Genomic DNA, 23,727 nt, shown 5'->3' on the forward strand with positions numbered 1-23,727 from the left:
GTGTGTACATGTATATATAAGTGTTTCATATTACTACACACATCATCTTTATCTTCAGAATGTAAAATTGAAGGTGTAGACTTGGTCTTCTTACTGGATAGTTCATTTAGTGAAGGTTTATGGCCAGCATTAAGAGACTTTGCTGTTAGAATAAGTTCAACACTTCGTATTGGCTTAGACCAAAGTTTGGTTGGACTAATAAGATTCACAAGGAGGGCAGAAATCATATTTAACCTACAGGAGCACACAAGTAACGATACCCTTATTCCAGCTCTTCAGAGTGTTCCACAAGGGAATGGGATAATTAGAACAAATGTCGCCTTAAGACTTCTACGACAAAGTGCAACAGATGGAAGGATGGGACTGAGAGAAGGACGCCCTCACATTGCTATATTTGTAACTGATAGTAGATCCATTGATAGAGATGCAACTATTCAACAGGCTAAACTACTTCATAGAGAGAATATTTACCAAGTTTATGCTGCAGGGATTGGTAGAGACATTAGTATTAAAGAGCTAAATGCAATTGCCAGTTCTCCATCACTAGTATTCTTTACAAATGAATTTGATGTCATGGCTATCCAACAAGTTGAACAAAAAATCACCCAACAGCTTTGCCGTAGACAATGTGAGTTGATTATTAAATTAAGTGCTCATTGGTCATGTATTATAGAATGTATCCATAATTCTTACTAATTGTTGTTATATAGTTATCACTATTCAGTTCAGCCGGCCAACATACAGAATTATTGAAGACAATGGTCCAGTTCAGCCTACACTAGTTCTTAATACTCCATTATCTGTTGACTTTACCGTAGAAGTATTTACAGTTGATAAATCTGCTATTAGTGAGTAATACACACAGTATATTACTGTGGTAGCATTATACATCTTATCAAGAGTTCATAATACATATACTGAGGAGAGTATCCTGCACTCATATACCCCTGTAGAAGGGTGTATCATAAAGTTATGATGTGACGCTTTTGAGTTCGTCTGTTTCTCTTAATGATTGAACATTCTAATCAGTTGAACACATGCCTAGTAACATTGCTAGCAGTTAAACTGAGCATTTCTCAAACATTTCTTTGTGGGTGTCAACAACTCCTTGCCAGGCCATTTGAGAATATGAGCGTTGCAAGTGCTAACTGTTCTTGTAATTCAATGGCTTCTTATACATCACAAATCAGAACATCTTTTCATTATATCATAACTTCACAATACATCCTTTCACAGTAGTATACAAGAGTAGGATCTTATATACTAATAACATATATAGGCGGGGATGATTACACATCTGGACCTTACAGTGTCACGTTTCCTGCTGGAGTGACTACAGTTTCATTTGATGTTCCAATAAATGATGACAGAGGACTAGAAATTAAGGAGAAGTTTAATCTTGTTATCAATCTCACTTCATTACCAAGGAATGTCACTCGTGGGAAGATTGATCAAACTACTGTCATAATCAGAGACAATGATGGTAAAGATGTCTTATTGTACTTGTGCACTACACATGTAGCTGAACTACACATATTGTGGGGACCTATATTTATAACAAAGCTGTTTTCTTTCAGTGTGTTTTTTGTTGGTAGACATTTCGGTGCATTTCAATCTATCAACATACACTGTTGGAGAGGGTGATGGAATGACTCAGCCAACACTTGTTCTCAGTGACCCATCACCAACTGATATTACTGTTCAAATTATCAACACCCAAATATCTGCAACTGGTGAGAGATGATTATGTAGATTTTGTGTTGTGCTAAGTATAGCATACATCATAGGAGGTATTCATTATACTGGACCATACATTGTCACATTTCCTGCTGGAGTGACTAATGTGTCCTTTGATGTTCCGATAAGAGATGATAATATATTAGAAAGTGACGAAGTATTTAATCTCACTATTGATCCATCATCTCTGCCAAGACATGTAACTGTTACTGACCCTAGTCAAGCTGTGGTGACCATCATTGATAATGAGAGTGAGTGATGTGTGCTGAGGATATGTATTACTTAGATTATGTATCATACAATACGGTAGTGTCTTATAGTAGGAATCATGGAGTTTTAGGTTTCCTTGCCCTTCAATATCGCCCAGAAGCAACCTCACTTTTCCTTTTTAAACAGTTTGGCAGTAGTAAGCTCCAAAAATGCCTTCAGAGCAACTCCTAATCCTTCCAACATGTTTCTATGGATTTTTTTAAATTCTTGATTTAATTTTCTACTAACTGACTAGCTGATTCCTTCAGTTCAACTATAATAGCTATTTAAAAAATTAAAAATTTCAAAAGGAAGTAGGGCCGGGGTTGATATACATGCTACAAAAAGTAAGGAAACAAGCTCAAAAGTGTTATGACTGAAATGAGAAATGATCCAGCAGTAAAAAAGTAAGGAAACAAGAGTAGACGACTACTTGCTAAATTAATGAGACTCACTTTAATGCCTACTTTTGGCTAGCATCTTGAAATGAGACCATCAAATTAGCCAAAAGTAGGGATTAAAGTATGTCTCATTTTAGCAAGTAGTCATCTACTCTTGTTTCCTTACTTTTTACTGCTGGATAATTTCTCATTTCAGCTGTAACACTTTTGAGCTTGTCTCCTTACTTTTTGTAGCATGTATGTCAACGCCTACTTCCTTTTGAAATTTTTAATTTTTTAAATAACTAGTTTGTTTACTTTATTTTGTCTAGCTAGCTAGCTATATTATACTCTTTTTGCCTAATAGTATAAATATCACTTGAAGCAGCTATCTTTTTACCTTTGTATGCAATAAGCGCCTCTAAAAATAATTATCGTCTTGTCTTTTAAAAATACCGAATAGCCTAAATATTTCGAGGGGCAAATATTTCGAGGTTGGGCAATGTTGCTAAAAATAAATTTTTCGCGGATTTGCAAACACTCCCAAAATGTATTAGACTATATGGAGGTCTAAATATTTTGAAGCTAAAATTTTCGCTGATAACACCCAAAACCGCGAAATCAGCAAAAATTTTCCCCCTCAAAATATTTATATAGGCTATACGGTACAGGCTGAAGGTGAGGAAAGGTCGGGGATGGTGGGGGAATTGATCGCTAAATTTCCCCGACATAGTGGGGATTTGTCTTCACTAAAGAAATTCACTCAGACAATACTTTCAGTTTAGGAAGGAGTGTCTCGGGTACTAGCTATTACGTTCATCCTAGAATCCACTCGAACCATAGATAGTGTATTCTCCGTACGGAGAATACACTATCTATGCTCGAACTAACTCATCACTAGACCAACGCCACATGGCCGTACAAATACCCTCCTAGGGAGTCCTTGTAATTTTCAGTTTTGCAAATCCCCACCTTCCCCCACCTCAGCCCGTATTAGTGGTAGTCGGGGATTACATTGATTGGTGCATTAAGGCTTCAGCTGCATTTCTAATGGCCTAAATGTTGATGATTTTACACTAAAACATGGCTGGAGAGTCCACCATTTAATATTTTAGAGTGGAACCCTTGCTTCTAGAAGTCTGGATCCTGAAGTAGATCCGTCCCTCAAAGACATTATTAGCTAGCTTCCTCACAAAAAGACGGCTATCCAGCGTTAATAAATGCTAGAGACTACTCCTTGGGTACTACACCCGTTCACCCTCATCTTACGCACACATATTTACACTTTGTTAAATCACGTTTCAGGGGCGTAGCCAGGATTTTTTGAAGGGGGGTTCCAGCACCAGCATTGAGTTACTAGAAGCAGGGGTCTGGGGGCGCAGCCCCCAGCCGCTGAGAGACTTTCAATATTTTAATAAATTAAAACTCAGCAAATTGCTATATTTTATGCAAAAAGTACATTAATTATGATGCATTAAGTGCCCCTGGGATGAAGGTAGTACTAGATAAAGTCACCTAGTGGAAACAGACAGCATAACACATAGAGACACATATAGTAATCTGTAAGTGATGGTTATATCTCACTGTGGTATAGGGGCCATGAATCCACTGATACAAATGACAATCAAAACAATATAACTATACAAATATGCATAGCATGAATTCATTTCGCATAACACAAGTGATAAATTACTGGAGCTCTATATCTTTAAACACTGCATACCAAAGCTATAGCAGTATAAGGTCATGCTAAGTTTTGCATTTAATGTTGGAATGTCTGAAAAACTTCATATGGACATGGATATTTACATGCATGTTCTATTAGAGTATACCTGACTGCTCTATTAGAGTATATACCTGACTGCTCTATTAGAGTATATCGGTCTTTTAACAAGTTTTGAAGAGGGCTCATGTTACCTCTGTAAATCCTTCCCTGAGAGATGAATGTAAGTTTTATCAATTGTTGTGCTGTGCCATTACACTATATTGCTCACTTATTTTGTCCTGCCACACTAAATGGTGTGTTAGGATCCTGCTTGCAGAAGTCTAAATTTTACAGGGGGGGGTTCCTGAACCCCCCGGAGCCCCCCCTCCCTACGCCCCTGCGTTTGGATTAAGCACTGCAGTTATTAATTATTCTTCGAGAAGAACAAAGAAGCGGATGAATGATGAAAGCAAACAGCATGGTGCAGTGGACAGAATGTAATCGGAACAACAGATTCATGAATCCGACGTCATTACCTTGACTGTCTGAAATTGGAGCCGTACACCTAGCGCTACTAGTCACGTGCCCAGAAAGCTTCTTTTTTTTTCTTTCTTTTTTTCTCCGCCCCCACGCAAAAAGAAAAAAAAGCAGTCTGGGCACGAGACTATAGCGCTACCAGGTCTTACAGCAGGCAGGCTGGCAGACGAAATGTAGGTGAATTTTGAAATTTTTAAAACTCACTGTACATCGAAACATTTGACTTTCGCTTCGTTTACCCAAGGTACAGCATCAGTATAACAGTACTAATGCATTCCAGGTAGTTTTTTTGGGTAAAACTTATTGCAAGGCTGTTTTTTGAGGTGCAAAAATCCACTAAACCATATGATTTCTTACTGTATAGGCTAAATATTTCGAGGGGGGAAATTTTCGCTGATTTCGCGGTTTTGGGTGTTATCAGCAAAAATTTTAGCCTCGAAATATTTAGACCTCCACATAGTCTAATACATTTTGGGAGTGTTTGCAAATCCGCAGAATTTTTACTTTTAGCAACATTGCTCAACCTTGAAATATTTGCCCCTCGAAATATTTAGGTTATACGGTACTATCGTACTGTATGAAAATGTCATGAGCTTGATTTATTTATTTATTATTTGCTTTACAGCATACAACAAGATACATGCATTATAAACATTAGTAGTCCTTAAAATCTAGTGTATGCTGAAGGTCTACTGGCATCCAGTGCCAGTGGCCTTCACTGTTCGACGCCGCTTCAGCCCAAGACATGCCTTTTTGCTAACCACAGCAGCAGCTACAGTGCATACATCATGGACTTACCTTTGTCATCCTATGTGTCCTATTCCTTTCCCCACTGCTTGAAGGTGTTGATTTGTTGTAACACATGGTGGCTTTCCATAGTGAGTGGATTGATTGCAGACACCTGTTCTTTATTTGTAACACTGTATAACAGGTAGAACATACCTGAAAAAGCAAAATAGCCATCCCGGCAATTGATAATCATGCAGGGTGCGTGTTTAATCACAAATTGCAGGGGTGCTTTTTACATTGTTCTTCATTTGTAATGCTGTATAAGGGGTGGAACAAAGTTGGAAATGAAACGAAATGGCAACAAATGACAACAAATCATGTGAATAATACAACTGAATACAACTAGTATATTAAAAATTATGAATTTAAAATGAAGTAGGATCCAAGTGATAAAAAGTAGTGAAACAGGAGATGAACAATGGTAATTATTACAGCATAGCTCAGTGAGAAATCCCTACTTTGTCATTGAACACGAAATAATTGCTATACCATGCCAAAGTAGGGATTTCCCACTGAGCTATGTTGTAATAACTACCATTGTTCATCTCTTGTTTCACTACTTTTTATCGCTTGGATCCCTACTTCATTTTTAAATTCATAATTTTTAATATACTAGGTTGTTTAGTTTCTTTGTTAAAACATACAGCTGGCTATAAACATGTGACTGTTCTATTAGGGTGACTGCTGTATTAGAGTATCTCGAGTCAGCCTGCAAAAGATGTGTGCTTGCCCAAAAAGGTGTGCTAATTGTGGTTTCGATCGATTATTAGACTAGAGTATCTCAAATCAACCTACCAACTTGAAGGTGAGTGGTCACAAATACAGCTAGCATAAAAGGGGCGTGGTCTTGATCAATAGATCGATATACGTAGAATAAAGAATGGGTGTGATCTTGTGACCTACCGTGGAGTACCAGTACCTCCGTACAGTAGCATACTCTGAGCTCCTTAAATAATTTTGTGGCATCTATTATGCTGCTTGAAGAAAGTGTTGATATAGAGGATTAACGCCTCGATATGGTTTCGTTGGATGAAGAAGAAGACAAGCAGCCTGATTGAAGATAAAAGAAAAGGCAAGGCACACAGGGCGTACACTCCCAAAAGGCACATCCCACTGGTGAGTTTGTTGTTGTAGCGTAAAATGGTGACTGTGCGCTGCTTCATTGGGCTCTAGGTTTGCGACTGTGGTCAGTGAGTGAGGCAGTGATACTAAAATTGGAGTTTGGGAAATTTTTTTTTAATTTTATATCCGGCCACCTGTAAGTGTTTTGTTGTATTTAATGCTGTTTTATGTATTATATGGACTAGTACTATTCCGTAATGGTGATTTTCACCGCATACAATGTCTGTAAGATGATTTTTAAAGGCGGAATTTTGGGTGGTGCGCAAAAAATTCACCACGATCCCTACTTAAATGGTACAATCGTACCGTTTGAAACGACTAGCTATCAACTAATTTTCCAGTAATTTATAGTCGGGAAAGTCTGACTGATATTGTTCTTTCATTTGATGCGGTATGTGTGGATCACCAATGATTGTTACAGAAAAATGTATATAAATATAAGGAGAAATTAGAATTTTATATTTAAGTAGGGATCATGGAAATGAAAAGCAAGGAAGGTCATCTAGACCTACAGCTATACCATATACCCTAAATGTTTCGAGGGGCAAACATTTCGACGTTGAGCAATGTTGCTAAAAATAAATTTTTTGTGCATTTTCCCAAAATGTATTAGACTATATGGAGGTCTAAATATTTCAAGGATAAAATTTTCACTGATAACCCCCAAAACTGCAAAATCAGTGAAAATTTCCGCCCTCGAAATATTTAGGCTATACGATAGCTACTCTATATTTGGACTGAAGTAGGAATTAAATGTCCACTAGTGCAGGGGCGGATCCAGGAGCTGGTAAGGGAGGGGCACAAACAGGCTAAGTTGTAGGAGGCTGCTGGAAGAGAATAGATTCTCTTGATAATTGCTGTATTTTTGAAGTCACCTCTTAGTAGTATGATTTTGCCAGATTGGCCTTTGCAGATGGCTGTGAAATCTTAAAAACTGATTAAAAAGCTATAGGATGTCTCAAACACCAGGAAATGATTATTGTTTTAGAGGCGCTTAGTGCGGATGAAGATTCTGGTTGGTCATTTTGACTTTACTTTCAGGTGAGTCTGCAATAAATATAGGCATATATTTTTATGAGATCTTGGCCCGACATAAGGTTTAGTATTCAATCAAAGGAAGTATAAGTGCATGGCTAGCAACTCCACAAAGGGGTGGCATTTGCTTCAAATGCCCCATCCTGGATCCGCCATTGTAGTGTAACTGCAGGTATAGATGACTTCCTTTGTTTCCAATGTTGTAAGTGGGACGAGTCATCCGGATTATCCGGGTCATTTGGGTCACATTTTGTCTGAGTCAAGTGGGTCTTATCCACTTCACTGAATATCTGGGTCTGACCCGGATGAGACCACGTGTGACGATAAGTTAACAAGCTCGATTGTATTGGTGGAAATGCAGTTGTAAACACTCAAGAAACTTACGTGGAGCCACACCCACCATTCAGGAATATGTTTTGCTGTCTGTGTGTGGTATGTAGAGCCACACCCACTTTTTGGAATTGTATTAGCTGTGTTCTGTGGGCATGCATGGCATCACCAAATCTGTGTTATGTAAACTTACATGGAGCCACACCCACTTGATAATACGTATGTGGAGCCACACCCACTTGAGAATACGTAGCTACTCACTTCTTGCAGACAATCCTTTCTATAGTATTAAAGAAATATGGGGCTGACTAGTGGAACTTGAGGACTTTTAATCTAGTCTTGGGGCATGCCTCTATTTTAATTAAACCAGGTCACATGCAGGTCAGATCCGGGTCCCATCTGGATTACTATTCAGGTCAGTGGGTAAAACGGGTCAACAGTACTGACCCACTTACAACGCTGCTTGCTTCCTTGCTTTATGATCCCTACTCAAATATAAAATTTCTAATTTTTCCTTATACTTGTATATTAAAATTTGGACGTAGTACGTATGTATAAGTATTACAATTTAAACAATGCATTTTCTGCATGAACTTTTATTATAGATTCAGTTTTTGTAAGCTTCAACCAGTCAGTGTACAGTATTCAAGAGAATGATGGACCAGCACAACCTATACTAGTTCTCAGTAATCCATCATCAACTGATATTACTGTACAAGTGTTTAACATTGATAACTTGGCTATCGGTGAGTGTTTTATAGCTGTTGTAACAATGTAATTGATAAATTAAACATGCTACAGGAGGTGTTGATTATGATTCTGGACCATACAATATCACATTTCCTGCTGGAGTGACCACTGTGTCCTTTGATGTTCCGATAAATGATGACAACATTCTGGAGAGTGACGAGAGATTTAATCTCACTATTGAACAATCCTCTCTTCCAAATCGTATAACTGTTACGGATCCTGATCAAACTGTAGTGACTATCATAGATAATGAGAGTGAGATCATGTGTTATAGTAATGAAGTTATTCCATAGTCAGGGAATAGAATGAAGGAATATGTGTGTATCTATCATTTTAGAGTTGTCTCTCTGGTTGTATGTACAACTGTGTATTTTTGTTCTTTCCATAGTTGTCACAGTAAGTTTCAACCAGTCAGTGTACAGTGTTGATGAAAACGATGGACCAGCACAACCTGTACTAGTTCTCAGTAACCCATCATCAACTGATATTACTGTACAAGTATTCAACATTAATGGATCAGCTACTGGTAAATGGGACATTTGATGTACTATTGTAAATTTCACTAACATGTTACAGGAGTAGGTGTTGATTATAATTCTGGACCTTACAATGTCACATTTCCTGCTGGAGTGACCAGTGTGTCATTTGATATTTCAATTAATGATGATGACACTGAAGAGAATGAAGAGTATTTTAATCTAATAATTGATGTCAATTCATTACCCACTCGTGTTGATACTGGTAATCTTGTACAATCCAGATTAGTAATTTTGGATAATGATGGTAAGCAAAATTATTAAGGATTTTGCTTTATAACTTAAGGTAAGTTGAATGTGATAGGTTGGCATGACTAGTGCTAGGTTAATAAAGGAATTTCATTAAACTTTATTCGCCAATTAGCTAGTTATATTTAGTTCCCATTGGTTGCGGTGTCTAACTTATTTAGACTATGGTTTAAAATACGTACCTTTATAGCCACAGCATGAGTTTGGGGTGAAAGAGCAATGCAGAACAGCAGAATGATTTCTTCTTGATATCCTTACAGCACCCACAAAAATAATTATTCGACTGGTAACCAGAGTAACAACTAGAACTACAGTGGATACGCCACTTAGTCTACTAGTTGTCCAGAATTATTTGCAGAACATGGAGAAGAATAGTAATACAGTACTATCAAGTACTGCAGTGTGCCTTTCGTGTTTAATTATTTATCATGTACAAAATTGCTTGAGAGCGGGTGACTAAGTGAACATGTGTAGGTGACTAAGTGAGCATGTCAGGTGACTAAGTGAGCATGTCAGGTGACTAAGTGATTTAGTAGACCTGTAAATGAGCCGTACTATGGTCTAAATACATACATACATACATACGTACTATGCACGTATGTACCAAGTACGTTCATGTGTGTGCACAAGTGTTTCATGTTACTGCACACACCATCTTTATCTTCAGAATGTGAAATCAGAGAAATAGATTTGGTTTTCTTACTGGATAGTTCATTTAGTATTAGACGTGAAGGTTTATGGCCAGCATTAAGAAACTTTACTGTTGGAATAAGTTCAACACTTAATATTGGCTTGGAGAAAAGCTTGGTCGGACTAATAAGATTCACTAGGAATGCCGAAATCATATTCAACCTACAGGATCACACAAGCAGTGATACACTTATTCCAGCTCTTCAGACTATTCCACAAGGACGTGGGACAACTAGAACACATATCGCCATAAGACTTCTACGACAAAGTGCAACAGATGGAAGGATGGGACTGAGAGATGGACTCCCTCACATTGCTATATTTGTAACTGATGGTAGATCCATTGATAGAGATGCAACTATTCAACAGGCTAAACTACTTCATAGAGAGAATATTTACCAAGTTTATGCTGCAGGGATTGGTAGAGACATTAGTATTAAAGAGCTAAATGCGATTGCCAGTTCTCCATCACTGGTATTCTTTACAAATGAATCTGATGTCACGGCTATCCAACAGGTTGAACAAAAAATCATCCAACAGCTTTGCCGTAGACAATGTGAGTTGATTATTAGATTAAGTGCTCATTGGTCATAGTGGTTCCACGATATGAAAAGTTTAATATCACAATAATCACAATATCCACAATATAGTTACGATATATTAAATGAATTGAATATGTTAATATTTTCACAGGACAAGGTTTATTCAGTCAATATATTATTCTTATAACAATGATGTGAAAAAGTTGACCCTGTTTATTATGCGTCACCACATGTTGCCAGAGAAATATCCTCATATTTTGCGAATATCAAGTCACTATTCACTAAATCGTTTGTGTTTTTATATCACGATATACTTTTTTTCTCTATCATGATTATCATGAAATGTTTCTATCCCGATTATCATGATATACGACATATCATGGCATCACTAATTGATCATGTAGCTAATGGAATTAATGTATAATTCCTACTAATTGTTGTTATGTAGTTATCACTATCCAGTTCAGCCGGCAAACGTACAGAATTAATGAAGACAATGGTCCAGTTCAGCCTAAACTAGTTCTTAATACTCCATTATCTGTTGACTTTACCATAGAAGTATTTACAGTTGATAAATCCACTATTGGTGAGTAATGCACACAATAAATTATTACATAATATATATGCTGAGGAGAGTATATACACCTGTAGAAGGGTATATCATGAAGTTATGATGTGACACTTCTGAATTCGCCTGTTTCTCTTAATGGTTGAACATATGCAGTTGAATGCAAGCGTAGTAACGTTGCTAGCAGTCGAACTAACAAGCATGCATTTGTGGGTGTCGGCAGATGCATGGAATTTCTTGCCAGACCATTCGCAAATACGAGTGTTGCAAGCATGTCATTATATCATAACTTCACAATACACTCTTCTACAGGAGTATACGAGAGTAGGATCTTATATGCTAATAATATAGGAGGGGATGATTACACGTCTGGACCTTATAGTGTCACGTTTCCTGCTGGAGTGACTAGAGTTCCATTTGATGTTCCAATAAATGATGACAGAGTACTAGAAATTAAGGAGAAGTTTAATCTTGTTATCAATCACACTTCATTACCAAAGAATGTTACTCGTGGGAATATTGTTCGAACTACTGTGATAATCAGAGACAATGATGGTAAGGATGTCTTATTGTACTTGTGCACTACACATGTAACTGAACTATACATATTGTGGGGACCTATATTTATAACAAAGCTGTTTTCTTTCAGTGTGCTTTTTGTTGGTAGACATTTCGGTGCATTTCAATCTATCAACGTACACTGTTGGAGAGGGTGATGAAATGGCTCAGCCAACACTTGTTCTCAGTAACCCGTCATCAACTGATATTACTGTTCAAATTATCGACACTCAAATATCAGCAACTGGTAAGAGATGATTGTGTAGATTTTGTGTTTTGCTAGATATACTGTGTATCATAGGAGGTTTTGATTATATTTCTGGACCATACATTGTCAGATTTCCTGCTGGAGTGACTAATGTGTCCTTTGACGTTCCAATAAGAGATGATAATATATTAGAGAGTGACGAAGTGTTTAATCTCACTATTGATCCATCATCTCTGCGAAGACGTGTAACTGTTAGTGATCCTAGTCAAGCTGTGGTGACCATCATTGATAATGAGAGTGAGTGATGTGCTAAGAATATATATGTATTTTATGGTAGTACCGTATAGTAGAGATCATGGAGGGTAGCGTATAGTAGGGGTCATGTGTTTTCTTGCCGTTCAATGTCACTCAAAATACAGCTTCAATTTTCCTTTAAAACAGCTTGGCAGCATTAGTTAAGCATAACCAAGCCCAAAAATGCCTTCAGAGTGACCCCAAACCTTTCCAACAAGTTTCTATGGAATTTTTTAAAAGGCAATGGATACTGAACCAAAAGTAGGTTCAGTAAACCATACTGGCTATTAAACCGACAGTAAAACTTAGACAAAAAAGATCACTAAAACCAAGAATGCATAAAATAATAAAAATTAACAGTACATCAATTTTATAGCAATTACTGGTGAACCACTCATGTATACCACATCAAAGGAAAGAACGGAACCGGTCAGATTTAACATGCACCCCGACTATCAATTACTCATTATTACATATCCAACAATTAAGCGACTTTAAAAAAAATTTTTTTTAGTCACAAGATACAAGCGTCTACACTGGAAGTAGGTTTTGAAGGCTCTGTCATGGAGCATCAGATAACTTTTAAACCTTTCCCCGGTTCTAGCAGGAATAGCCAGCATAAAATCTACTTTCACGTAAAATGTAACAGCTTAATACGGCCTTTTTCATGGTACAAAGTAGGGGGTTTAACATTACACATAAAACCATTGGCAATGAAAATATTGGCTCACCCCAACAATCCAGGCGCGAACTTTTAAACAAATTCCAGTTATACAAGGCTAGATCGCTCCTTGCTTGAATACTTCAGCTAGTTATACCGTTCATGACGAACGTTTTACATGATACAAATAATTTTATAAAAATCACCATCTCAATCCAATAGTCGCATATCCCGGCTGAGCACTGATTATTAGTGATGCGCGCGCTATATTGCGTGGGCGAGTTGCAATGGAGAAGCATTCTGTTCTTGAATGTTTAATTCATCAACTTTTCAATGGTCAATAGGCCTTGTACATCATGCTAATAACACGTGAAACTATTTTGATCACGTTATCCAACTTTGTATTTTGTACATGTAATCAAATAAATATTTTTTAAAAATGGTCATTATAAAAGTTTCAAGTTAGCTGCTTGCAGTTCTCCAGCATGTAAACCTGTGGAAAAAATGGTCACATTTTAATTGGTGAATTTAAAAAAATCTTTATCATGCACACACTACACACACGCACACAATCACACTCACACACTCTCATACACACACACACACACTACACTACACTACACTACACTACACTACACTACACTACACTACACTACATTACACATTCACATAAAAATAAAACACTACAAGGTATGGTAAGGGTTGTTTACATTAGTTAATTTTGTGGTCCACCACATATAGCAACAAAGGAAATGTGTATCTGTGATCAAGAATTTAATTTAGATCCTAATATCATAATCAGATGGTCAGACTACTTTTTTGTCAACTAGAGATGAACTGACTTTTGGTAAAAAGCAAGGGGTAGCCAATGCCTTGGGACTCTTGTACGCTATGTGAGAAATCCAATCAGAAATACACAAATATTTTAGAAACCAAATCCTAAATCCAAAATCACATAAAAATAATGGAGAAAGTGAGTTTAACAAAGTAGACAATGGTCAATCACGAATAGCTAGAACAAGATGTAGATCAACAACTGTACAGGTAGTTACTAGTTAGCAATCTCACTAAATGCTTTTAAAATACATAAAGATTGGGACTCTTGTACACACCATTTGGGTGCTTTGCGTGGGCGTTGGCAACCGCTCTGGTACACCATTTCGGTGTTTTGCGTGGACGTTGGCTACCCCTCGGGAAAAAATAAATAAAAGACTATACAGAAGCTGAGCCTGTACAGAAGATGAGCCCTGCACAGCTACGTGGGCTTCTTTGTACAAAGCATACACTCACCTTATTTGCACATTGCCCAATCGTCATCATGGACGCTTCCACCTCCCACCGTGCACTAAAGTAATAGAAACATCATTAAATAATATAAGCATTAATATTATTATAGCATATCACAGCAGCACAATATTACAGCATGATAAACAAACCAAAGTATTTATACAGAAAACTATGTCATAGACATTTAATCGTCTCTGAGCAAGGCCATTTTAACGAAGGCGCACATTGTGCGTGGGTGGGCAATTCATTACATTCTGTTCACTGTTTATAACTATTACTGGCAAACTAATGCATATACAATATCAAAGAACGTATATATTTAAACAGTTGCATGATACTTATAGACTGTTTTTTCACTGTCAACCACTTCTTGTGCATGGGCGGCCCACTGCCCCTCCCACCCACCCACCTCCCCGCCCCTATATGATATACGCACTATACAGGTGAGCATAGAAAAGTTGCTAAAATCAACAGGCTTTTGTAGACTCATTTTTTTTTTTAAATTCTAATAACAAACAGTACATTTTCATACTATAGCTGAATGCATTAAAATATATTGAATTGTTATGACTGGAAAGTTGGTTTAGTAGCTAGTTGTGTTTTTATAAATTTATATTATTAGTTTGCTGTTATTTTTTTCTGTTACTTTGAAAAGTAAGATGTATAATGCTACCACAACATTATGTTGTATGTAGTAATTACAGTGAAGAAATCAAGCCCATAGTATTAACCATAGTCAAGTTATGCTTGGCTAAAGGCATAAGTAGCAGAAATATGAAATTTTATAAAGCTAGTAGTTACTGAACTGAAAGTTATTATTATTATTATTATTACTAGGACCGCGTCACATACAACCAAGTACATACACCAACGTTGCAACCTACCCATTGGGCAAGTATAAACAGTGCCATAGGAAACACTCAGAGCAGTGTGCGTGTACCTGTGGAAATGATACATATGCATACGTACACAGGCAAGGGAGTTTAACTGGTATCAGAAAACCACAATACTAAAACACAACCTACACAAAAAACCAAGTTAAGTTAGCTATATTGAAAGTAACTATATATTGTAGGTGTGACGTGTCTCTGAAGATGACTCAGCAGTGAAGTGAGGCAGAATAAGGGATATGGTGAAGGCACAATTAGCAATTGATCCCAATCAAGCCAATACGACACAACAGACTCTGTTGTAACTAGAGGCCACTGGTGATGTACCTGTATATCAGCGGTGTGGCATTGGCACAGTGATCACAGTCTATAATATTATGCATACAGCCATGCACAACATACAGGAGATAGTTACACATAGTAGTATATGCAGCACTGCATCGGCTTCTTGTTTAGCTATTACAGACTCACAGTAGACTAGTAGTTAAGCCGAGTGGAAAATAATTCCAGCCGCCAGCAAGCCAGATGAAGGTGCCGGTATTATGAAAATAATTCCAGCCGCTAGCAAGCCAGATGAAGGATGAAGATGTAGACCTATAATACAACTACCGGTACAAGTATTACATTACTCATTACCTTGCTGTTCCAGCTGGTTGTTTATGAGCGCATCAGCTGGTATCCCAACCTCGATCCCAACTGGTCACTGATCAGCTGGTCGTTCACTGCATGACGCCTGGAGCGCATATCCTGCACACAAAATACACAGTTACAAAAATTTAAACATACTTGTAATGTTGTTGCTTACCAGTAAAGTGGCGCCTGGCCTCTCCGTGGACGTTTACTAATCTTCTCGTTCGAGCAATCTGTAATTAAACAAGGGCGTGGTGCCGGGCGTTATATAGAATTACACGTACGGTAAAGTCATCAGCACGAACAGGCGTACTTATTATACGGTTGTGCCTTCATTCACAGGCGAATCTATCCCCGCTTAGTTCATGTCTCTAGGCCTCGTAGTTTTCTCAAACATTATTTATTATTTATTTATTTATTCATTCATTATTAATGACGTAATTTTAACCGCATTTCGTATTATTCTTATACTTGGTTGTATAATAATTATTATTTTTTTATTTTATTTTTTTTGCAGATAACACAAAATAACTGACGGTTACCCATCTACACAAGTATCAAGCAACTAATTGTATGTTAGGGTTGGTAAGCCCCAAGTATTCAACTTTAGGGCACACATCTAGTAGTTGCCCCAAGTATTCAACTTTAGGGCATGTGACAAATAGTATTAGCATTAGGGTTAGGGTCGGGTTCAACTTTTGTTTCTTCTTCACCTTGAGGTAACACTTCCTCTTACTATACAGCTTAGACTACTTCTTGAGTCACATTTATAAGATAGAAAAGTAGGGGAGGTGGGTAGCTAGCAGCAGTAGCACAGTGGTTAGCACACCGACCCACACCAGTAGTCCATATTTCGAGCCCTGGATGAGTTTTGTGTTTTTTCATTTTAGTAACCCCTTTTGTATAAGTTTTACTGACAGTTTAATAGCTGGTACGGCTTATTGAACCAACTTTTGGTTCAGTATCCATTGCCTTTTCAAATATTCCAAAAAAAATTGTTGGAAAGGTTTGGCTGAAGACATTTTTGGGCGTGGTTATGCTTAACTAATGCTGTCAAGCTGTTTTAAAGGAAAATTGAGGCTGTTTTTTGGGTGGCATTGAAGGGTAAGAATATTTTTACTATTATGATAAGTATTATGTATATTTAAGCAATCCATTTTCTGCATGTGCTTTTGTACATATTATAGATTCAGTTTTTGTAAGCTTCAACCAGTCAGTGTACAGTATTCAAGAGAATGATGGACCAGCACAACCTGTACTAGTTCTCAGTAATCCATCATCAACTGATATTACTGTACAAGTATTTAACACTGATAACTCGGCTATTGGTGAGTGTTTTATAGCTGTTTTAACAATGTAATTGATAAATTAAACATGTTACAGGAGGTGTTGATTATGATTCTGGACCATACAATATCACATTTCCTGCTGGAGTGACCACTGTGTCCTTTGATATTCTGATAAATGATGACAACATCCTGGAGAGCGATGAGAAGTTTAATCTCACTATTGAACAATCCTCTCTTCCAAATCGTATAACTGCTACAGATCCCGATCAAACTGTAGTGACTATCATTGATAATGAGAGTGAGATCATGTGTTATAGTAATGAAGTTATTCCATAGTCAGGGAATAGAATGAAGGAATATGTGTGTATCTATCACTTACGAGTTGTCTCTCAGGCTGTATATGTACAACTGTACATAATATGTATAAATCAGAGTTACTTCAGAAGTAACTAGTTACTCGTTACTTTGATCCCATGTAACTTGGTTACAGTTACTTTTGAAAGGTAACAACGTATATAGTTACAATGTAACTATTGTAACTATTTAGTATTGTAACTTAGTGGGCAGTTGTAACTAGTTACAAGTTACTAGTTACAAAGTATCTAGTTATATTGCTAGTTACTTTTAGAGTAACTAGTTACATAACTTAGTACAAAGTAACTAGTCACCCCCAACTCTATATGTATTATTTTTGTTTTCTTTCCATAGTTGTCACAGTAAGCTTCAACCAGTCAGTATACAGTGTTCAAGAGAATGATGGACCAGCACAACCTGTACTAGTTCTCAGTAATCCATCATCAACTGATATTACTGTACAAGTGTTTAACACTGATAACTCAGCTATCGGTGAGTGTTTTGTAACTGTTTTTGTAATTGATAAATTAAACATGCTACAGGAGATGTTGATTATGATTCTGGACCATACAATATCACATTTCCTGCTGGAGTGACCACTGTGTCCTTTGATGTTCTGATAAATGATGACAACATCCTGGAGAGCGAAGAGAAGTTTAATCTCACTATTGAGCAATCATCTCTTCCAAATCGTATAACTGCTATGGATCCTGATCAAACTGTAGTGACTATCATTGATAATGAGAGTGAGATCATGTGTTATAGTAATGAAGTTATTCCATAGTCAGGGAATAGAATGAAGGAATATATGTGTATCTATCATTTTAGAGTTGTCTCTCAGGTTGTATGTACAACTGTGTATTTTTGTTCTTTCCATAGTTGTCACAGTAAGCTTCAACCAGTCAGTGTACAGTGTTGATGAAAACAATGGACCAGCACAACCTGTACTAGTTCTCAGTAATCCATCATCAACTGATATTACTGTACAAGTGATTAACACTAATGGATCAGCTACTGGTAAATGGGACATTTGATGTACTATTGTAAATTTGTAATGACATTCACTAACTTGTTACAGGAGCAGGTGTTGATTATAATTCTGGAGCTTACGCTGTTACATTTCCTGCTGGAATGACCAGTGTGTCCTTTGATATTTCAATTAATGATGATGACACTGAAGAGAATGAAGAGTATTTTAATCTAATAATTGATGTCGGCTCATTACCCACTCGTGTTGATACTGGTAATCTTGCACAATCCAGATTAGTAATTGTGGATAATGATGGTAAGCAAAATATTAAGTAATCAACTTTATAAATTGCTGTAAGTTAATGAACTTCGTTGACCAATAATATTAGCCAGTTTATATTTTTTATATTGGTTGTGTGGTATATGTGCCAAACTATTATCAACCACCTGTTTCACGTGCTGATTCACCAAATTTAAGTCATGCCAAACTTTTGTCATTTATGGCAAGACTATGAATTGCTATAGTAACACTTATACATGTGCATACAGTATACAGTGAGATAATCATTTCACTCAAATGTTCTGTACACTGTGCATGCATATGAAGATAATATATGAAGAAGAGTCACATATACATTTTATACTGTATTAGGATTGTCCTGTGATTTCAAGGGAATTCGGTATCAAGTTGGAGATGTGATACAACCCAACTGTTCTACAGTCTGTACTTGTCTAGAGGATAGTTTTAGTTGTAGATCACAAAAGTGTTTTGTTGATGGTCCCACCTGTCGTGTTTATGGAGATCCTCACTACCATACATTTGACAATCTCAGATATGACTTTCAAGGAGGCTGTGAGTATGTCCTCACACAACCATGCAACAGCAGTGAATTCATCATCACTGGATCAAATGTTCCCACAAATGCACACGCAACAGAGACATCTGAAGTGAGAATCATCGTACCAAGTCAAGGACTAGAAATTCATCTGACAAGAAGACGTGGTGGAACAATTGCAATTAATGGTGATGTCCAGCTAAACAATGGTGATGGACTAGTATATCAATCAAGTGGTGTTGAAGTATTAAGGACAGGTGGACATCCTTATGTTTTACTAACACTTCCTTACCCAGTAGCAGTACATTGGGATGGTAGGCGTAAAGTTAGGATAACAGTATCCACTGAATGGGAGGGAATGTTGTGTGGACTATGTGGGACCTACAGCAATGATAGAAATGATGACTTTACACTACCAGATGGTTCTTTAACAACTTCTATCAATAACTTTGGTGATAGCTGGTTTTATTCCAATAACACATCAACCTGTGAACCATCTGAACCAGAAGGATGCCTCAACAGCATCATGTCTACAGCACAATCACGATGTAGTGAACTAATGAGAGGTGTATTCAGTGTGTGCAACAGTGTAGTGGACCCCACAAGCTATATCGATGCTTGTGTGTTTGATTATTGTGCTTGTAATGATACAGAGAGAGAAGGATGTTACTGTGACAGCTTATCAACCTATGCAGATGAATGTGCTTCTAATGGAGTTGTTATTCCCAACTGGAGGAATTTCTTCTGTCGTAAGTTTTTACAGAATTTGCTAAAGTTCACTATAATTGATATTATGTTTTTATTCAGCCATTAGTTGTCCAGAAGGCATGCTTTATCAACAATGTGGACAAGTGTGTCCCCAGAGATGTGACATTGATGAGACAGTAGACTGTATTGGTGGTTGTGTTGAAGGATGTTTCTGTCCAAGTGGATATATTTTTTCAAATGGAAACTGTACCAGTTGTCCAGAAGGTATGTGTGTAACAGGTCCAACTTTGTGCATAGCCAAGTTTTATATATGTGTATTATTGAACTATTTATGCTACTATTTGTGGCCAAGGTGTGATCTAAAATTAATAAATCACTACAATATAACCGTTGGTCCACCTGCATGGTGTTCAGAATCTTCAGATGACTGAAAGGCTCCACCTTCAAATGAATCTGCCTGAAGGTGACCAGCTCAGACAGATTCCACTGTAATCCGATCATCATGAAGTAGTAGATACCATAGTAGTCTACTGATAATGCAGTACATACAAGTAGCTATGATCTAGATCAGAGGCAGCGGACACACCTTTATAGGTCACTACCTGCTGGCAATAGTTTCCCTTCACCAACTAGACTGTATCTCCTTTATTTATAACTACATGCTACACTGCTCCTCTAAGAATACTGTGACTGCTCTATTAGAGTATCTTGAATTATTGATGCTATTGAGCTAGGCGCTCTCCATCACAGCTACAGATAATTTTAGGGGGGACAAGGGCTGCAGCCCCCTTTGCCCCCCCTTCTCCGCTGCCCCTGAGATTCTAAATATTCCTGTAGTTATATACTGTTGCTAACATTTCAATACAACAGTGTAACCAATGGCTAGGGTTTACAATGGCATAAAAGTACTTCCTTTGTTGAAACCCTAAAACAAGCTGCTATTTATTAGTTATGCAATCCATATGTAGCATACACTGAGCCCATACTGATGTATATCCTAGAGCAAGAAAAGAAGCCAAATCAGTTTAGGAGAAAAGTCATTGTAACAATGGTCCTATCCTGGATGAAATATATATTATTTCTAAAATTTTCCTTCCCTATATATTTGCAGTTACCTGCAAACTAGATTAAGGGATATGCTACAGTATGCTAACTCTCACACCATACTACTACTTTGACTCTTGATGTATACAACACACGTACAATTGTACTTCCCCTTTATCACTATTTGGTTGTGCTACCACAGGCAGTTGGCTATATTACTGCCAACATGTATTACATTGAACTATCATTACAAGGATCAGAAAAACACAGAGCAAGAGCTAGCCAAACTCTCAGCCCCAAGACAGCCCGTGGAAAAACTGGTAACCTTTTTAACTGTACAGGAAAAAACCTGGTTCCTCTGATAACTGCTACAAGGCAATCATGTGTATTACTACTCTTTATTACAATACTGCATGCCTTTGCAATAGAACATGAGCAGTGAATGTAGCAATATATATACACTTGATACTGGAGAAAGGATAGAAGCCAATGTTTAGTTCCTGGCACTTCAACTACAGCTATTGACTGCATGCATCATGCTATTTCAGTGCAGCTTGCATGACTCATAATTCCATGGAGTACAACTATAAGGGCTGCTCTGCCATTCTTCCATCATCAAGCAAGCCTAACTATAGTATGCATGGAATATGGATTGACTCAATCTTGTAAAACAGGTTATGATAGGTGGCTAGCTGCAAGCTGTGTTGGTAACCTGTGATCAGTGTACTGCTACATATCTACATCAAGTAGCTAACTATTCAAAATTGTTTCCATTGTTAGCTAGTATGTGTGCTAGCTATGTTTAGAGTTGTTTTACTATTAATTCACCTCACCAGTCACCATTGATCAGTTAGCTATGCTTTAGCCATGTAGGAGTCATCACTGCCTGAAGATCTCATTCTAGTAAACATCATACCACAGGCTACAATTTGTCTTAATTGTCATGGCGGGGTTCATCAAGTAGAAATCATAAGCACACATCGTGGTGGATATCTCTGCATGAGGTGCTTGTGAAACTGTGTCCTAGCTAGCAACCAAACATGTTCAGTGAACAGTCTGTTGTAGAATATTAAGCCCAGCCACATAATACATACGTACGGTGCATACATACATACATACATCATATATACGTAAGTGTTGCACCATCTTTATTTTCAGAATGTGAAATCAGAGAAATAGATTTGGTCTTCTTACTGGATAGTTCATTTAGTATTAGACGTGAAGGTTTGTGGCCAGCATTAAGAAACTTCACTGTTGGAATAAGTTCAACACTTAATATTGGCTTGGACCAAAGTTTGGTTGGACTAATAAGATTCACTAGGGATGCAGAGGTCATATTTAACCTACTGGAGCACACAAGCAGTGATACACTTATTCCAGCTCTTCAGACTGTTCCACAAGGACGTGGGACAACTAGAACACATATCGCCATAAGACTTCTACGACAAAGTGCAACAGATGGAAGGATGGGACTGAGAGATGGACTTCCTCACATTGCTATATTTGTGACTGATGGTAGATCCATTGATAGAGATGCAACTATTAAACAGGCTAACCTACTTCGTGCAGAAAATATTTACCAGGTTTATGCTGTGGGGATTGGTACAAACATTAGAATTGAAGAGCTAAATGCAATTGCCAGTTCTCCATCACTAGTATTCCTTACAAATGAATCTGATGTCATGGCTATCCAACAGGTGGAGCAAAACATCACCCAACAGCTTTGCCATACACAATGTGAGTTGATTTTATTAACTTAAGTGCCCATCAGTCATATGCAATAGAAAATTAGTAAAACACTAGTATACTATGTTGTGACAACATTTAGAGTTTGGTTTTTGATAGATGATAAACAACAGAACCAGGGGCCAGCCACACTGACAGATGATAACAGTGATTAAAGTATTTGATCCTTTAGCTGACAAACATTACTGTTCCCTTTACTTTGTAATGCATGGACATGCAACTTTATTTAGTCTTGTTTTCTGATACACATGTAGTTATATCAATATACAAGCACGATCTGTTATGCATATAGTTAAATGATGCATGTTTATTATATGTGTTACAAGCAGTATATGGCATTTATGAAGGTTAACATGTAATTATGTGTACTGGAATGAAAGCTTTTCAATATTATAATAACCATAAATGACAACTGTTCTACATGAACTAAAGTTTGGTGAATTTGGTAAATCAAGGAAATTTGCCAAATTCTATTTGCCAATGAAGTTATTATGCTTTCACTATTGGCTGTGTGATAAATTGGCCACCAAATTTTTATCTGCCAACCTGCTTTGCATACTGATTCGCCAAACTAAAATCATGCAAAACTTTTGTCATTTACAGTGTACTTCATTTGTGACCGAATTTTGGAAGATCACCCATATGGGCACATTTGACACCTAAAATATTTAATGATCAAATCACAAATCTTACAGTGAACATACACTTGTTAATGTTTGTAACCATTCTCAATACCTTAAATTGCAAGAAATATTTTCAAAACTGTGCCATGGTCTTATTAGCAACTCACTAAATGTGAAAATTCTAATTATTTCATGTGCGCCCATATGGTTGATTTTCCAAATTCTGTCACATTTATACATTGTGCTCAGTATTACTTGGGCACACACATACTATGGTGTTTATACTTGTATACCAGAGCATGCTTTATGCATAGAGCCAGATTGGGATGATGAACATTGCAAACCTACTAGTATGTTTTCTCGACTCTAAACCTACATAGTCTCTCTGGACAACTGCCTCACCATATACTT

At 37.2% G+C, this 23,727-nt stretch overlaps 1 protein-coding gene and 1 long non-coding RNA gene across 4 annotated transcripts in view; one reads left to right on the plus strand and one right to left on the minus strand.

Moving 5' to 3' along the window:
• Positions 1-23,033, plus strand: part of LOC136238018 (uncharacterized) — a 41,291-nt gene extending 18,258 nt beyond the window's left edge. The window contains exons 3-26 of one of the 2 annotated variants that reach the window (XM_066028327.1): positions 59-628; positions 711-848; positions 1,280-1,483; positions 1,596-1,733; positions 1,788-1,988; positions 8,490-8,630; positions 8,686-8,889; positions 9,023-9,160; positions 9,211-9,417; positions 10,087-10,665; positions 11,100-11,237; positions 11,571-11,774; positions 11,887-12,024; positions 12,079-12,282; positions 16,935-17,075; positions 17,131-17,334; positions 17,745-17,882; positions 17,933-18,136; positions 18,270-18,407; positions 18,469-18,675; positions 19,012-19,944; positions 20,003-20,167; positions 22,106-22,684; positions 22,793-23,033. In XM_066028327.1, the coding sequence (XP_065884399.1) occupies positions 59-628; positions 711-848; positions 1,280-1,483; positions 1,596-1,733; positions 1,788-1,988; positions 8,490-8,630; positions 8,686-8,889; positions 9,023-9,160; positions 9,211-9,417; positions 10,087-10,665; positions 11,100-11,237; positions 11,571-11,774; positions 11,887-12,024; positions 12,079-12,282; positions 16,935-17,075; positions 17,131-17,334; positions 17,745-17,882; positions 17,933-18,136; positions 18,270-18,407; positions 18,469-18,675; positions 19,012-19,944; positions 20,003-20,167; positions 22,106-22,684; positions 22,793-22,848 (5,969 nt within the window). In that variant the 3' untranslated portion in view covers positions 22,849-23,033. The remainder of the gene's footprint in view (positions 1-58; positions 629-710; positions 849-1,279; positions 1,484-1,595; positions 1,734-1,787; positions 1,989-8,489; positions 8,631-8,685; positions 8,890-9,022; positions 9,161-9,210; positions 9,418-10,086; positions 10,666-11,099; positions 11,238-11,570; positions 11,775-11,886; positions 12,025-12,078; positions 12,283-16,934; positions 17,076-17,130; positions 17,335-17,744; positions 17,883-17,932; positions 18,137-18,269; positions 18,408-18,468; positions 18,676-19,011; positions 19,945-20,002; positions 20,168-22,105; positions 22,685-22,792) is intronic. The other variant, XM_066028328.1, reaches the window with a different exon arrangement.
• Positions 13,319-16,198, minus strand: LOC136238019 (uncharacterized). Of its 2 annotated transcripts, XR_010692714.1 has the most exons (5): positions 15,923-16,198; positions 15,754-15,864; positions 15,112-15,167; positions 14,231-14,285; positions 13,319-13,433 (listed from the first exon to the last, which is right to left on the minus strand). It is a non-coding gene; the product is annotated as an uncharacterized lncRNA (long non-coding RNA). The 2 variants fall into 2 exon arrangements; XR_010692715.1 differs by lacking the exon at positions 15,112-15,167.
• Positions 23,034-23,727: the final 694 nt, after the last annotated feature.

Source organism: Dysidea avara, chromosome 11 (assembly GCF_963678975.1).
Source record: "Dysidea avara chromosome 11, odDysAvar1.4, whole genome shotgun sequence".
Taxonomy (NCBI): domain Eukaryota; kingdom Metazoa; phylum Porifera; class Demospongiae; order Dictyoceratida; family Dysideidae; genus Dysidea; species Dysidea avara.